At 42.1% G+C, this 14,295-nt stretch overlaps 2 protein-coding genes across 3 annotated transcripts; both read right to left on the bottom strand.

The window, feature by feature from the left end:
- Window positions 1-45: 45 nt before the first annotated feature.
- rlbp1b (retinaldehyde binding protein 1b) lies at window positions 46-7,045 on the bottom strand. The gene is made up of 8 exons (XM_086209538.1): window positions 6,938-7,045; window positions 5,951-5,994; window positions 3,779-3,907; window positions 3,062-3,266; window positions 2,510-2,688; window positions 2,177-2,335; window positions 1,902-2,012; window positions 46-1,155 (listed from the first exon to the last, which is right to left on the bottom strand). The coding sequence occupies exons 2-8, from the start codon at window positions 5,960-5,962 to the stop codon at window positions 1,027-1,029; spliced, it is 924 nt and encodes a 307-aa protein (XP_086065664.1). The 5' UTR covers window positions 5,963-5,994; window positions 6,938-7,045; the 3' UTR covers window positions 46-1,026.
- Window positions 7,046-9,957: 2,912 nt separating this feature from the next.
- On the bottom strand, window positions 9,958-13,342 carry isg20 (interferon stimulated exonuclease gene). Of its 2 annotated transcripts, none has more exons than XM_086207882.1 (4): window positions 13,209-13,342; window positions 11,924-12,607; window positions 10,930-11,130; window positions 9,958-10,824 (listed from the first exon to the last, which is right to left on the bottom strand). In XM_086207882.1, the coding sequence occupies exons 2-4, from the start codon at window positions 12,575-12,577 to the stop codon at window positions 10,624-10,626; spliced, it is 1,056 nt and encodes a 351-aa protein (XP_086064008.1). In that variant the 5' UTR covers window positions 12,578-12,607; window positions 13,209-13,342; the 3' UTR covers window positions 9,958-10,623. The 2 variants fall into 2 exon arrangements, with proteins under 2 accessions (XP_086064008.1, XP_086064009.1); XM_086207883.1 differs by lacking the exon at window positions 13,209-13,342 and adding an exon at window positions 12,733-13,150.
- Between the last annotated feature and the right edge of the window lie 953 nt (window positions 13,343-14,295).

The raw sequence follows: 14,295 nt of genomic DNA, 5'->3' as shown, positions 1-14,295 counted from the left end.
AATCTATTTTCTCTCTTTTAAAATAACGCAACTACAATTTACATTTATATACAGTTTATTGTACATTTATTGACAATCTTGCTGTGCCAGGTAGCACAATGGGTAAAACGTCATGATATTCATATTGAAGAACAATCTAAAAACACACAGGCACTTGTACTTGAAGGAGAGACGGACCAGTGGTTGTGGAAACTGATAAAGCCGGACTTAAAACAAGCTGTGTGGAGTAAAGAATGGTCCAAACCAAGACCTGATGAACCAAGAAAGCTAGGAAGGATTTGCATTCAAATAATAAGGCTCAACCTTTATGTATTGTACGTATTACCACACACCACATGTTTTTCACTCGTGTATCTGAATGGTCAAAGAGTTGCAATGGCACATTTGTATTTTTCACTGCAATGTAGAGCATCATTTGCTGGGACTTGAAATCTTGAGATAAACGCGTCTGAACATTTGGACTCTTGTTTGTTTGTCATTATGCCATTGCTGCGTTCAGATGCGGACGTGCAATCGCGCCTGTTGATGCCGATCTTTGCAAGTAGCTGCGAAAAAAGTTGTTTAATCACAGAAGCGATGTTTTTCTGTCGGGCTGTAATAAATACGACTGGACTAAACTCCTGCCAACAACATTGCATTTCTGTGCAAAAAGTTACAAATGGGACCGAAATGCTCACTCTGATCTACCGGCTGTTTTGAGAGGATGAGAATGCTGATTTTTACACTACATTTGGTGTGAGATGAAATAAATTATTATTTGAAAATAAGGTGTTGGAATTTAACATGGAAGAGGTCTGAAAGTGATTGAACGGTGGTTGTCTGTGGTGTTTAATAGTCGGGAGTGAACGTGTGTTGCGTGACTGTTTAGTCAGCATCCTGGAAAACAACTGAACAACTCTCTCTCACCATTCATTCATAAAGTTTTCTCCTACAACCACACAGCTAGAGTGGGCTTTAAGTCTCCACAGTCTATGGGGTTCGCAATATAACTTAATTCTCTCTCAGCCTGGTTGGTAGAGGTGATGTTTAGTCAAAGAGTTTGGCTGCTGTGGCTTTGCCATCATAGTTGGAAGCTTTTCCATCAAACTCAGAGGGAAGGATGTCAGCGTCAAACTCTTTGTAGTAGTTTTCCAGTTCGTCTCCATGGACAAACACCTGGAGAAAGGATGGCAGCAGTTAGAGGCTTCAAGCATGACATATCAGCAATGTATGAAATCCAAACTCTAAAAACCTCTAAAAAAACAACAACAACAAAAACAACGTATTCCATGGTTTTAGTTTTAGTGTAGTTAAACACACATAGGAGTATCATGTCTGGCAAAAAAAACAACATTTTCTTGATGAAAAGGTACAAATAGCTGTGTTAAAAAAAACATGAAAGAAGATATATTGAGTTTACTTCATTACTCAAGTAAGAGCAAGAAAAGTTTATTCATCCTTCGAGATTATTAAACCATACTAGCTTAAAAAAGTGTATGACAGTGAAAAAAATCAACTCCAATATGCAAATTAGTTTTCAATATTAGCAACAGATTTGTTGCGCATTTTTAAATATATACAACAACACATTTCTATTTCTACACTCTAATTAAAGAAGACTCAAATGTAAAATGTTGCACTCTCGGATCATATTTTTTGCGTGTTACTTGTCCCATTTTCAACGATTAAAATAAGCGATGGTTCTGCTCAAATGCTCTAAGACTGTTTTGAAAATGTAAGGAGTAGAAAGTACTCAGAAGTATTTGTGTAAAAACGTTGAGGGGGGTAAAGGTAAAGTTAAAGTTTTTCACCTCGGCTCCTACACACGCCTGCACAGAAACTTCTCTATGGGTTTTTGGTTCAGTTTTCTCTAACGTGTCACAGGGCTGACATTGTTACTGGATCACATCTCTGTAACTCACTCTCTCTAGCAGCTTGCTCTTCATCAGAGGTTTGACCACGTTGTACGTGGTGGTGAAGTACCAGGGCTGGTGGATGAAGTGCACGGCTTTGAAACGAGCCGGGAACGAATCCTGGTGGGACAGAAAGAGGCAGACAGCTGGGTAGTAAAAGCTTCAAGGCAGACAAGTCCTGCAGGGAAGGCTAATGGGAAGCACTGAGACTAGTGGCGTGTATGTGCATTTGCTGCTGCAGAACTTTATTTTTAGAACCAGAGAGCAAGAGTTTGTTTCGCCACCTGCAACATGTCCACCATCTTCTTGAGCTCAGTGGGTTTGATTCCTGAGGCCTGCTGCATGGTGAAGCCCTTGAAATTTTCAATGATGCAGAACCCGTTGATTTGAGTCTCCTCGTTCTCCAGCAGCTTCTCCAGGATCACGCAGTAGGCACGGAGGATCTGCACACACACACACACACACACACACACACACACACACACACACACACACACACACACACACAAACACACACACACACACACACACACACACACACACACACACACAAAAACCTTTACACAAGCTTTGCAGAACTTAAGTTTTGCTCATGTGCGTTTGAAGAGATGTCCCACCTCATCAAAGGTGATCTCCTCATAGTCCCAGTTCTCAATGTTGAAGAGCAGAACCACGCGGCCGTATTTGTCCCTGCTCTGCAGGATCCCGGGGTACCCGGCCTCGATGGTGCTGCGTACGGCCTCCGGGGTCAGATTCTCAAAGAGCTCAGGGTAGTCCTTCCTGAAACGCACGTAACCTGGATGGAGCAGTGGAAGGGTGACGTCAGGCTGTGATTCTTCAGTGTGATGAACATCCCCTCAATGGAGAATCTCAGAGGTACTTGATGATCAAAAAGTGTTTACAATGCTTCTTGCACTCCCAAAAATACGGGATGTGTGTGTCATGTGTTGGCATAAACCTGCATGTCAGTGCAAAAAAATCTAGATTAGTTATTTTAGATTAGCCCTGATTTGCTATGGTAGTATTTTTAGACTCAACATTGACCCAAAAAAGTCTAACTTTATTTAAGCTTTTGTATTTAGTCATAAAGGATTCATGCTATACAACGAGCAGCGTGATTTGACCAGAGCTGGAAACATGAAGATGCTGTCAGCGTCGAGAGGGTTTACCCTTCATGAGATCGAAGGCTCGAGGAACGTCGTACTTCCTGGCCCGGATGAAGCGGACCAGCAGGCTGTCTGGTTTCTCCCCGAAGGTGTCCTGCACCCCCTTGGCCAGCTCGTCACCTCCATCAGCCTTCTCCTTGATCATTCCTCGCAGCTCCTTCGCCGCTGACACCCGCTTCTCATCTGTCTCATTCAGCTCATCTTTGGCCTGTGGGGGGCGGAGCCAGACCAGACAGTTAGCACAGATTTTAGGTTTAAGTAGCGCTTAGTTATAGTAATTACCTCTTAAAGATTAATTAGTATGTTTGAGTGTTGGTACTTAGCTTGATTATTTAGCAGTGACATACCTTTTCCTTTTATCCCTTTGCATTCAACACTGAGAGCTACATTATTTTCAACTTTAAATTGCACAAGTACATACTTTCACCAGGGGTTCCCAACGTGGGTGTCATGACCCACAGATGGTACATTTGTAATGAAATACACCCCTTCTGTTTTTATCCAATGGTTATGTCATCACTTATACACCATTTCTAGTTTGATCTGAATATTAAAAGCCATATTAAACCATTTCTTTCCCCCCCGCTATGATTAAATGTGTTAAATACATCATCAGTGAGTGCTTGGGGACTGAACTACAGTTTAACAAAATGAATGAACTCTTTCAAATTTGCTGCCCTGATCTTTCTGACGCGGTGGTGTGAGAGCAGGTGGGGTTACCTTCTGCCTGGTGTGATCTGGCAGGCTGGCGCAGGGTCCAAACACTGGCCCGTGGTCCTTGACGGTGAGACGTTCCAGCTTGGCCCTGAGAGCCTGCTCCTCCTCTGACACCATGCGGTAACTTCCACTCTGAGGAAGAAGAGCGCTGCAGATATAACACACAGCGCTGGCAGTGGTACTCAAACTGTCAAGAACCCCATCACGGTGTAAACTTTCTGACCTTGATGGGAGCTCGTGCGTCCCAGTATCTCACACCAGTAAAGCCTCACAATGGCTCACTGCTCATGTTATCACACTGTGTTTTATGTCATCAGTCAGTTTGAATCTTCTAAGGAAGGAAGCATCGTGTGACTTTTTCAGGAAAACATTGTTGGTCTAAATGATTTTATTGTGTCCCTGTAAAAGCATGTGAAACTGATATAATGATAATGTTATGAATAACAATTCAAAAAAGTGATTCACCTGTAACTGTTGAGAATATCCAGAGTAAGACACTCAAATTAGGAAGTGAAACATTAGTACTCAAATTAGGAAGTGAAACATTTTGAAATATTAAATAATAATTAAAACTAACAAAAAACATAGTCGATGTTCTTATTTTAAAAAAGAAAAACACAGCCATGTAAACCCAATGGGCAATACTGAGGTCATAAAAATGATAAAGTGGATGCTTATTGATTGAACCATCAGTTGATATAACAAATATTGTGATAGACCCAGGAGTGCAGTCGCAGTGCCAGGAGGCTTCAGCTGCTGGTTGTTAGCGAATATTCCTGCTTTGTTGTAACCGGCGTCACAATAAAGCAGCATCGGATCTATTATTGATACGTAAATTGAAACCTGTCGGCAGGTTCAGTGACCTCAACAGGCCACTTCCACCGTGGAGAGTTTAGCATGGTAGGAAAAGAACAGGTGAATTAATCAATGCCATTAATAATGGATTCACTCCATTTTCATCTTCTCTGACTCCATAGTGGAGTTGCTGTTCATGGCCACGTAAACGCAACGGCTCCATGTTTGCGTCGGCGGTCAGAAGTGGGTTTATCCTGAACTTATTTGCCAAAATATTTGCCGAAAAAAAAAAAATAGACCCATCAATGATGCCACAGCAGACTTTCCCTGTTGAATCACAGGTCTGCAAAAGTTGGCTTCATATCCATAAATCTAAATTCCTTCATTCACGTAAACCTGCTAACACAAATTGTTCTAAAATGAAAATGTTTTGCTTTTTATGAGATGAATTTCAACAAATGAGAAAAGGATGTCAGAACCCAATTACTTAGGACTGTGAATGCCACCCATGTAAGGAATTTTTTTAGCGTATTCATATCTATCTATAATGTTCTTCTCTTTTTTTGACATATTTGATATATTTTAATCTCTTTCTTTCTAGTTATTGAGCTGCGTTCTATCTATCTATCCATCAATCTATCAATCTATCTATCTATCTATCTATCTATCTATCTATCTATCTATCTATCTATCTATCTATCTATCTATCTATCTATCCATCTATCTATCTATCTATCTATCTATCTATCTATCTATCTATCATCTATCCATCAATCTATCTATCTATCTATCTATCTATCTATCTATCTATCATTTATCTTATTCAGTTTGTTTTTATTACATCTATTTTTAATGAAATCATATCATTTCCTGCTCCACCTTTTTTAAATTCACGTCTTTATGACTGATTTCTTTTCTTTTTTTTTTTCTGTTTCATGCTGCTTTGCGTAACAGGTAAAAGGCCCTCCTGTGTCAATAAAGATTCCCCTACAAGACTTGATGTGTAAGCCACATGAGACCAAAGGTCCGAGGTGCAGGACTGTAATCAATGAGCCTCAGTGTTTGGTTTAATCCCCGTCACATGAGTCCAGTAAAGCCAGTCAACACACGGAACAGACGACAAGTGGACCAGAGGTGTAGATTAGCAGCTAAAGCTACTGTAGCTGTTGACGGCACCCAAAACAATGAGCTTTGCTCTTGAGAAATGTTGAGCCGAGTGAGTCGGCAGGGAGATGAATGGCTGTTTGTCTTGGGGGTCGGGGGGGGGGGGGTTCCTGTGAAGGAATCTGATGAGTTTTTTGTTTTTTTTTAATGTCAAATATGCTTCTTTTCTCTCAAAGCACAAATCAGCATGAATAAGTACAAATTGCAGATACTTACAACAACAGCCATGTTCTCTGCTTGTTAACTCTGGTCTGCTCAGACTGGAGGAAAAAAGAAAAAAAAAAGGTCTTGATGTTCACGTGACTTCTGCAAAGTTTTTTTTTTTTTTTTTTTTGGATAAACAATTGACACACTGTGTTCTGCATTAATCCCTTTGCATCCCACCCTCTGCACAATAACAGGGTTCCTAGGTGCTGCTAAATTTAGAACCTGCACCATTCCTGCAGGATTTATCAGCAGATTTCAGGTCAGCATTCTCATAACGATCAGGCTCGACATCGAGGTTTAAACTCTCAGGTAGCACGCTGATCGGTTCTGGCGTTTTCGCTGAAAGCCCTTTAATTATTAAGGTTGATCTGACGTGATGCTTACCCAGCAACAGTTTTGAGAAATGATGAATAATCTCTTAAACCAAGGTACCAAATATCACACATTCGATCTGCTAAAGTGTCAGGATATGAGATAATGAAGTGAACATCTTTGGGTTTGGATCTTTTGTTGGACAAAATAAACAACATGAACACATCATCACACGTATGAAACTATTTCACACTACTTTTTACAGAACAAATGATTCGTCGAGTGAAAATGGAGAGAATCATGAATAATCCTAGATTGGATTTTTAGATTAATTCAAAATAAATCACGCTTCAGCGAGTGAATATGAAAATCCACGTTGGCATGTCAGTTTTAGCATCATTTGACATGATTGAAACTATACTTTCACACAGTTCCTCAGTTTCACAATCAACAATTTCAGAAAATTGAGAAACGAGGCACGTTTTTAAGACTGTTAAAACACTGAATTCAGCCTCTACTCTCACCGATCTTAATCCCATAATTCACCTGCTGAACGAGATTCGACCACGTAAAATTTAAGAGGAACAACTCAGAGTCCTCGTTTTTTTCATAATCACAAGCCGGCAGAGCAGCATGAGAGACAACTGTGAGGTTTGTTCATCATCAGAGGAGGCCGAGACTTACCTGGGGGCGATGTGACGCTGCTGGCGGGGAGTCACAGGGGTCTGTGTGGAACACGGTGGAAGGGACCTATGATTTGTAGCGTTGGGATTAGTGGCGTCACACCAGATTACACCTAACAGATTTCTTTTTCTATTCAATCAACATAAAAGTGGCAGAGGGGTGGGAAGAAGGGGGGGGGGGAGGTTGACCAATAGTGATTTGTTCTCATGACAAAAGCAGATCCAGGGCACATTTGGATGATGTAATGCGGGTGTACACTTTTAGACTTTTAGTTAAGAGGTGGTTTTGGGGGGGGGGGGGGGGGGGATTTAATGGCATTCCACAGAGACTTGGATGGAGTGAATTGTGACCATTGTAGCTGCTGATTCCCAGTTTGTGCAACGTGAACACGCTCAGGTCGGGTGAGAGGGGAGGCGGAGCCTGTAGTCAGAGAGTCTGCTTCACATGTTTGGTGGCATGACGACGATGGAGAGCTTCTCGGCCTGGTCCTCGTACTGTCATGCACACTACAAGTAGAAGTGACTAAATATATTACACGTTAATGCAAATGTATGGAGGCTGAGAGATGCCTCGCCCTTAATTGATTCTTGGCTTGGCGATGCTCGTTTTTTTTGTCCTGATGGTGACATAATGACTTAATCAACCAAATATGAAGTGAAAACTACAGGATGTTCCTGTCACTGCTGATTTTTTTTTTTTTTTTTTTGTAATCTTGAAAAAATAATCATCGAATTTAAAAGTTAGAACACTTATAAAAGTCTGATAATAAATTATTCGTTCTATAAAATCCATCTTCAAACGTCACCAGTTCCAGCCAGTTTCTTCTTATGTCAGGACCTTATTGTCCTGACTTTTTTTTTTTTTTTCAATTATTACTATTTTAAGTGATTGATGGAAATAATCATTTCTGGAACAGTTCCATCATGGGAGAAGGCCTGAGCCGCCTGCTGTCACCTAACGCACCGTAACGAAATCCAGCACTGGACACCATCAAATCTCACCCACTGAAAGTGCTTTTTAACTCAGCGGCAGGCTCAGATTGTTATTATAATTGCCTGACAACTTAACGTAGGACGATGATAAAAGTCTGTGAGAGTCGGAGTTGTGAAATAGAACACAACTGGGAGTAATTAACAAAGTTTAAGTTGGAGAGGATGTTGCAATATAAAAGCCAGCAGAGCGGTTTTGATGATTTCCCTGAGAATATTTTTTTGCTTTAGTTCAAACTATGACAAAAGTTTACGCACACTACAAAACAGTTAACATTTAATAGGAGAAAGAAGAAAAAAAAAAAAACACAAGGAAAGCAAAACATCAAATCAAAACTTTCCGTACAAAAGACACTAGAAGATCTGTAGAGACAGAAAACAATCAGCTCAAGTTTCAAAACGGCTCAATATCCTCTTATTCCCCCCCCCACACACACACACACAATCACCACCTAAACCAGAAGGCTTTGGATCCTCGGTAGTTTGACCCCACACACACACACACACACACACACACACACACACACTCGCCTGTGATTAGATTAGTTCCCCACGTAAACACATCTGTGCACGTGCTGGTCACCTTGACAGCACTGTGGCCCATTAGTCGGTAACTGCGCACATTATGAGCCGAGGGTAATGTAAAGGTTTATATAACATGATCCGGTTCATGTTTAATCACAATTAAGTGAGCTGGAGTTTAAAAAGATTAATCTACATTGGGCAACACAGGCGAACCCAGAGGTGTTGAGTAAAGACGACTGTAATCGTAGTAACTGCGTCATTGCGCAAGATCTATTTCTATCCTCACAACTTAACACTTCCCGTGCCGAGCAAATGCGAACTTTGCAAAACTGCGACCAAGTCAAGACTCAAGAGCCCAGAAGACGAGGAAGGAGAAGGGAATCCCAGAAGGAGGACTCACTTTTCTTTCAGGTACTGATTTAACTCTCAAAACATTTCATTTCAATGGTTTTTTTTTTTTTTTTCCCACTGCAACACTGCTTCAAACGGCCACTGTTGTGAAAAACCTCCCGTCACAGCCCTGACAGCAACGACTTACAAAAGATAAGTTAATCATCGGTCATATTTCCAAACGCTTTATTGGGAGGGTGAGTATTGCAGTCAGAACACAAAGAGCTTTTTCGCCACAGTGAAGTTTTAAAAAGTTCGCGGAAAATCCTCCGTTTAATCTTATTCTCGAATTTCATGTTGTGCATGTGTTCGTATTTTAATGCAATTCAACCAAAACCCTGAAAAAAAAAACAAAAAAACAACCATGGTTAAACAAACTCCGTCTCCGTGAACATTGATGTCATCCAGCGTATTCTTCCGTGGTAGCATGCTGACGTCACGTTCTCCTGCTGATGAACAGCGAGGAAGCAGGCGGCCAACCAGTAATCTGCTAAATCGGTCCTGATCTGCTCAATAAAGCGATTTGGGGAACAAAAATTATATGGATTGGCGGAACAATGCTGCTCTGTGTTCTCTCCTCCGCCTGAGCTGCGAGGGCCCGGTTCAGGTTTTATGGGGAAAGAATGGGGACAAAAACATCTCAAACGGTCTCAGCAAAATCAAGAGCTCCCCCTGCAGCTCAGTGGACAGCATGATCGATGGAACTGACTGAAATAAAGTTGCAGTAGCAGACGCCAATACTGATTTTTTTGGTTTTGTTTTTACAATTCGCTGTTTGTGCAAGGCAAAAAAAAATAAATAAAAATAAATAAAATACAATCATGCAAAAAATAACTCAGCGAAGTCCTGTGGCCCTTTGTCACATCAAATCTGAGGACAAATTCAGACCAGGCAACCACCGGCTGATACGTCGGTGCATCCTGACACGCACCAAACCTTGAAGTGTCAAAAGCCTAGTTGACCTTTCGACGAGTGTGAGAGACTGGAGCAGAGCCAGAGAGGATTTCTGGAGCGTATGAGCCTCTCAGCAGCTCCACATTACGAACACGAGTTGCTGACAGCACAATGTGAGCCGCATCCACTCATTAAAACACAACTGCTGCAGTGTTTCATTTCAATGTGACGTCATTTTATTGGGACACCGAAGAGCAGCTTACAGTGAGAGGTAAAGTAACGCTGACTCAGTTGAACGCAGCACATTCACACAGTTACAACATGAAACAGCACCTGTTTGTTTCACGTCGGAGGTGAAAACATCAAGTATCAAGGCCGCTAACTCGAGCTTATTTCAGTGAATTCAATGCAGCCAGCCACTGTGCCATAAAACAACAAAGAACTACAACATGATTGATTATGCAACAATCAATCATGTGACATTAGTTTTTGAGACTTAAAAACATGCTGATATCAACTTCAATCATGTTTGAAACTCCAGTAATAAGTTATCTAGTGCTTTAAAGCAATACTTCACCCGCAAAGTGTTTTTTTTTTTTTTCCCCTTTCAAATACCCACAAGTACATGTATGGCACTCACATTTTCCCTGCTGCATTATTTGTGACACCAGAACGCCTCGTGAGATTGACACCAAATTGTGAGAAAATGAAAATACACGTTTTGGATAAAGTGTTGCTTTTATTCAAGCAATAATTATTTTTTTCCATAAGTTATACAATAAATCTTTTTTGAGACCATGTAGATGAACAGAGTGGATTGATTTTGTTTTGTTCACAATATCTAAAACTTTCCACCTGTTCAGGTATTTCACCACCGGGACTCTCCTTTCATTGGCTGTCAGGTGTGAGGTCATCTGGCCAGTACTCATCTTGCATGTAGTGGTTTGAGGCGGCGAGGCTTGGCGTATGTGGCGCGTCGTCGTCTCTCAGGTGGCTCTGCAGCTCCTCTTCCCACTTGCCCTCTACCAGCTTGTAGAGGTCGAGCGCAGCCCGAGCGTCCTCCACTGAACAGTGACCTCTCCTACCGACCTGGAGGACAAACAAGCTGAGGTCAGCAGGGTTCACAACAACTCATCTCAAGATTCTCCAGGACTCAGTAGTACTTCAAGCAATGCACACACGAAGACATCTCACCTGTATCCTCCTGCTCAGGAGTTTACTGGCCAGGATCTTGAGAGAGACGCAGCGTTGAAGGGGGAAGCCAGCTAAACGGCTGAGGAGGCGCGTGGTACCAGTGTCCCTGACCATGTGACCTGGATGCAGCATGTCCAACACCTCAAAGTCGTTGTAGATCGAGTGTCCCACAACCACCTTTCCCTCGAGGACACTGAGGATCTACAGGAGAGAAAGAAGTGATGAAAAAAAGCTCACAGATGATTCGGGCTGTCAGACTGGGAGCGACTGAAAATACACTCAGGGTGTCTTGTGACTTCTTTATAATGTCGGGACAACACACAAAGTATTTAATAGATTTTCAACCTGGGCTCAATTTATCTTTCTATCCAAGTTGTTGACAGGGATAAATAGTGGAATCGCTCCAATTATTGAGTGACAATGCAATAATTAGCAAAGGCTAATCAGGGCAATGGAGTTACATTGTTTTGCAACACAAGGGGACAGACTGCCGAACGCAGCCACCAGATGAGACAGGGATTTTTGTACCAAAATCTTTCGAGTTAAACAAAACCAAAAAAAAGTAGCACTAATTTATTCATTTTTAAACGTCTTTGGCCCAAAAGCCAACCAAACAGTGCCGTACGCGTCCTGTAACTGGGTCAGACAGGCCTCTCATTGCAATCAAACTCCACATCACTTGGAAGCAGACAGGGATTGCTTGTTTACTTTGTTTGCACCGGAGTTCAATCGCTGCTTTCACAAGCTCTCAAAACAACCACACCGGGGTTTGACTGAAAGAGATGAAATGCTGGGATGTTGAAATCCTTACAGCGCAACACAAATCGTCTTGATTTCTTTCCAAGTGAAGTGCGATGTGCCTGCAAGAGCACTCGATCCAACCTAATTACAGGGTAGTCGTCTTTGTCTAGGCTTGACTGTGCACTTTGTAAGTTTTGTAGCAGAGATGTTCTGAACGAGGAGAAGATTGTCACAGAGGTGAAGTCATCCTCACCTCCTCTCTGGCCTGATCGAAGGGCGTGGCATTCTGCAGGTGATGTCGTCGGATGCCACTCCAGCGAGTTCTGTAGTCTGTGACGGGCTGACACGGCTGAATATACTTATCATACAGGATGTTGCCGTGATAGTCCAGGATGCTGCAGCGGGCCAGCTCACTGCAGCGCCCCCCAGGCCCCGTCCCGACCATCTCACAGTCCAACGCCACCACTGTGGTCGAGCATAAGCTCAGACAGGGGGAACTTCTCCCACTGGCCGGAGGACTGGCCTCAGAACAGAACCCACTGTCCACCTCCCAGCTGTCTCTGAGAACCGAGTCCAAGTTGTGGTGGTCGGTAGCTTTAGGCATCGGTACAGAGAGTCCAGATTTAGACGCATCTGAGCTTCTGTCCTCAGAATTCAGGGTAGTTTGCCGTTCCGGCCCTGTGTTGCTTGATGTTTTTTTTACCAGTTTTTCTGCATCCTGTGGTTCATTACAGCTGTCAGTTCTTTTCCTTTTTACGTCGGCGGTCATGATCTTCTGTTGACGTTTCTTCCTGGCTCTTGCACTCTCCACTGCACGGAGCATCATGTTCTTTTTGCACAAATATCTGTAATTGCTGAGAAGCCCCCAAGAGGAGCCCTTATTTCCTTTTGATTTCCCCGCCATCATCAACGTATGAATCCGTCCCGGCAGTCATTTCTGAGGAAATCAGAGAGCAAGTTAGCCTCCCCTGTGATTACATCTTCTAATTGGACTTATTTAATTGAGGAGGAATCTGTCTGACATTATCTCTTAGCTGTAAAAGAAAAAAGAAAATCTGCTACCGAATATGTATTGGTGCTTGATAAATCTCGCAGAATCCACATTGTTTTTTCACCAGCAAACACAACAAAGTCACGTTCAATTCTCATCTGCCTCGTCAACAGTTGACTTGAATGGAGGTTTGACAAATAACGACAGACGGCAGCAACGACTCCGTCTCAGCCGTAGCCGGGACGCGAACACGACAACAGATGTTTGTTAAATTGGTTAAACAACTGAGGTATTTAACAGCGGCACAAACAGGTGAAGAAGAAGGAAGACTCCGGTTTAATGTAACATTTCCGAGTCAGCGCTATCGGTCCGGAAAGCCTTGTATTAGCTAAAGAGGGCCGCTTAAAAACTACACATCCCTTGTTAGAGGGGGAAAAAAAGTTTACGTAAAATTAATGCCAAGACACAAATGTGACATTTATGACTTCTGACAAACAAAGAAAACAACTGAAAGACGTTAAAAAATAAGTGAAATTCTTGTCATTACCTTGTGCACTATCAGCCGTAGCACGTGGAAACTCTGGACATGCCCGGGCGAGTTCTCTCTGCGCGTCATCTGATTGGCTAGTCTTCTTCTTCGTGTTTTTTTTTTAAAGCGCCAGCGATTAGCTACGAAATGACACGTCGCCGCCTACTGATCTGGCAGGTAACTGCCACAAGAACAAGTCAAATTGAAAAAGAAACTTAACGAGTTAATCATTTCACCCGAAGCGGACAAACACTGAAATAGAGATTAATTGCCACATCACCTAATGTATCTGATTCAGTGTGTTTAAGTCATTTTATAATATGTGTAGACAAAGAGAATCCCCTTAATTAGAGCAAATAAATGCAATTCTGCTGTATATCGGGTTGTAATTTCCACTTTTTTGGAAGGATGATTTCAGCTGATAGGCACATTCATTGCACCTGTTAGAGAAGTAGAAAGTACATTTCCTCCAGTGACAGCAATGGGGCAAAAATGAAACACACACCCACCACTAAGTGATGACATAGAGCCACTGGAAAATAACAGTAAAGTTTCTAAAGAGTAGAAACAGAAACTTGAAATATTTCCTTGCTGATCACTTCAACGTTTTGTTTTCCTTCTTCAGTTGTGAAGAAAAAGATGCAGTGTGTCCCGCAGAACCACTTAACTCCCATCCACAGCATTGACGTCAGCAAAGGTCACAGCCTGGTCAAATGCTGACGAACTATCCAGAATAAAACTTTTAAATCTTGCTCAAGACATAACAACATTGCAGGATAAGTATGGTGTACAGCAAATCATAACTTTAAGATCGCAGTAAAATAAGCTGCCTTGTATGAGTGATGACCACAGCGGGGTATGATTAAAGAAATACGCCGCATCTGAGAGCTTCACACGGCACTTTCAAACGCATTCGTCACATAAGAATCCAATCCTGACTGAGCACAGACAGATGGCGTGTTTACTTGCGCGGTGGCATTTGGTTTTTTTTTTCAATAAGGTGATGAACATTTGATGATTAATCTGCATTTTGTTGAAGCGAAGAGCTTTTAGTGACCAAAAGGTCCTAATTCCTCATCACAACTCAATTTATGTGATGCCTAAC

The sequence above is a fragment of the Aulostomus chinensis genome, chromosome 7 (assembly GCF_037954235.1).
Source record: "Aulostomus chinensis isolate RoL2024-O1b breed Wild chromosome 7, RoL_Achi_v1.0, whole genome shotgun sequence".
Lineage (NCBI taxonomy): Eukaryota > Metazoa > Chordata > Actinopteri > Syngnathiformes > Aulostomidae > Aulostomus > Aulostomus chinensis.
This window is presented reverse-complemented; position numbering and strand designations above follow the sequence as displayed.

Excerpts from the sequence above, each read along its gene's own strand:
- rlbp1b (XM_086209538.1), bottom strand. Across the intron at positions 2,013-2,176 it reads AGATGGTGGACATGTTGCAG|GATTCGTTCCCGGCTCGTTT; the intron begins GTGGCGAAACAA and ends CTGTCCCACCAG. Across the intron at positions 1,156-1,901 it reads AGAGCAAGCTGCTAGAGAGA|GTGTTTGTCCATGGAGACGA; the intron begins GTGAGTTACAGA and ends TCCTTTCTCCAG.
- isg20 (XM_086207882.1), bottom strand. The coding sequence starts at position 12,577 with ATGATGGCGGGGAAATCAAAAGGAAATAAGGGCTCCTCTTGGGGGCTT. Across the intron at positions 11,131-11,923 it reads TCGATCAGGCCAGAGAGGAG|ATCCTCAGTGTCCTCGAGGG; the intron begins GTGAGGATGACT and ends TCTCTCCTGTAG. Across the intron at positions 10,825-10,929 it reads TCCTGAGCAGGAGGATACAG|GTCGGTAGGAGAGGTCACTG; the intron begins GTGAGATGTCTT and ends TTTGTCCTCCAG.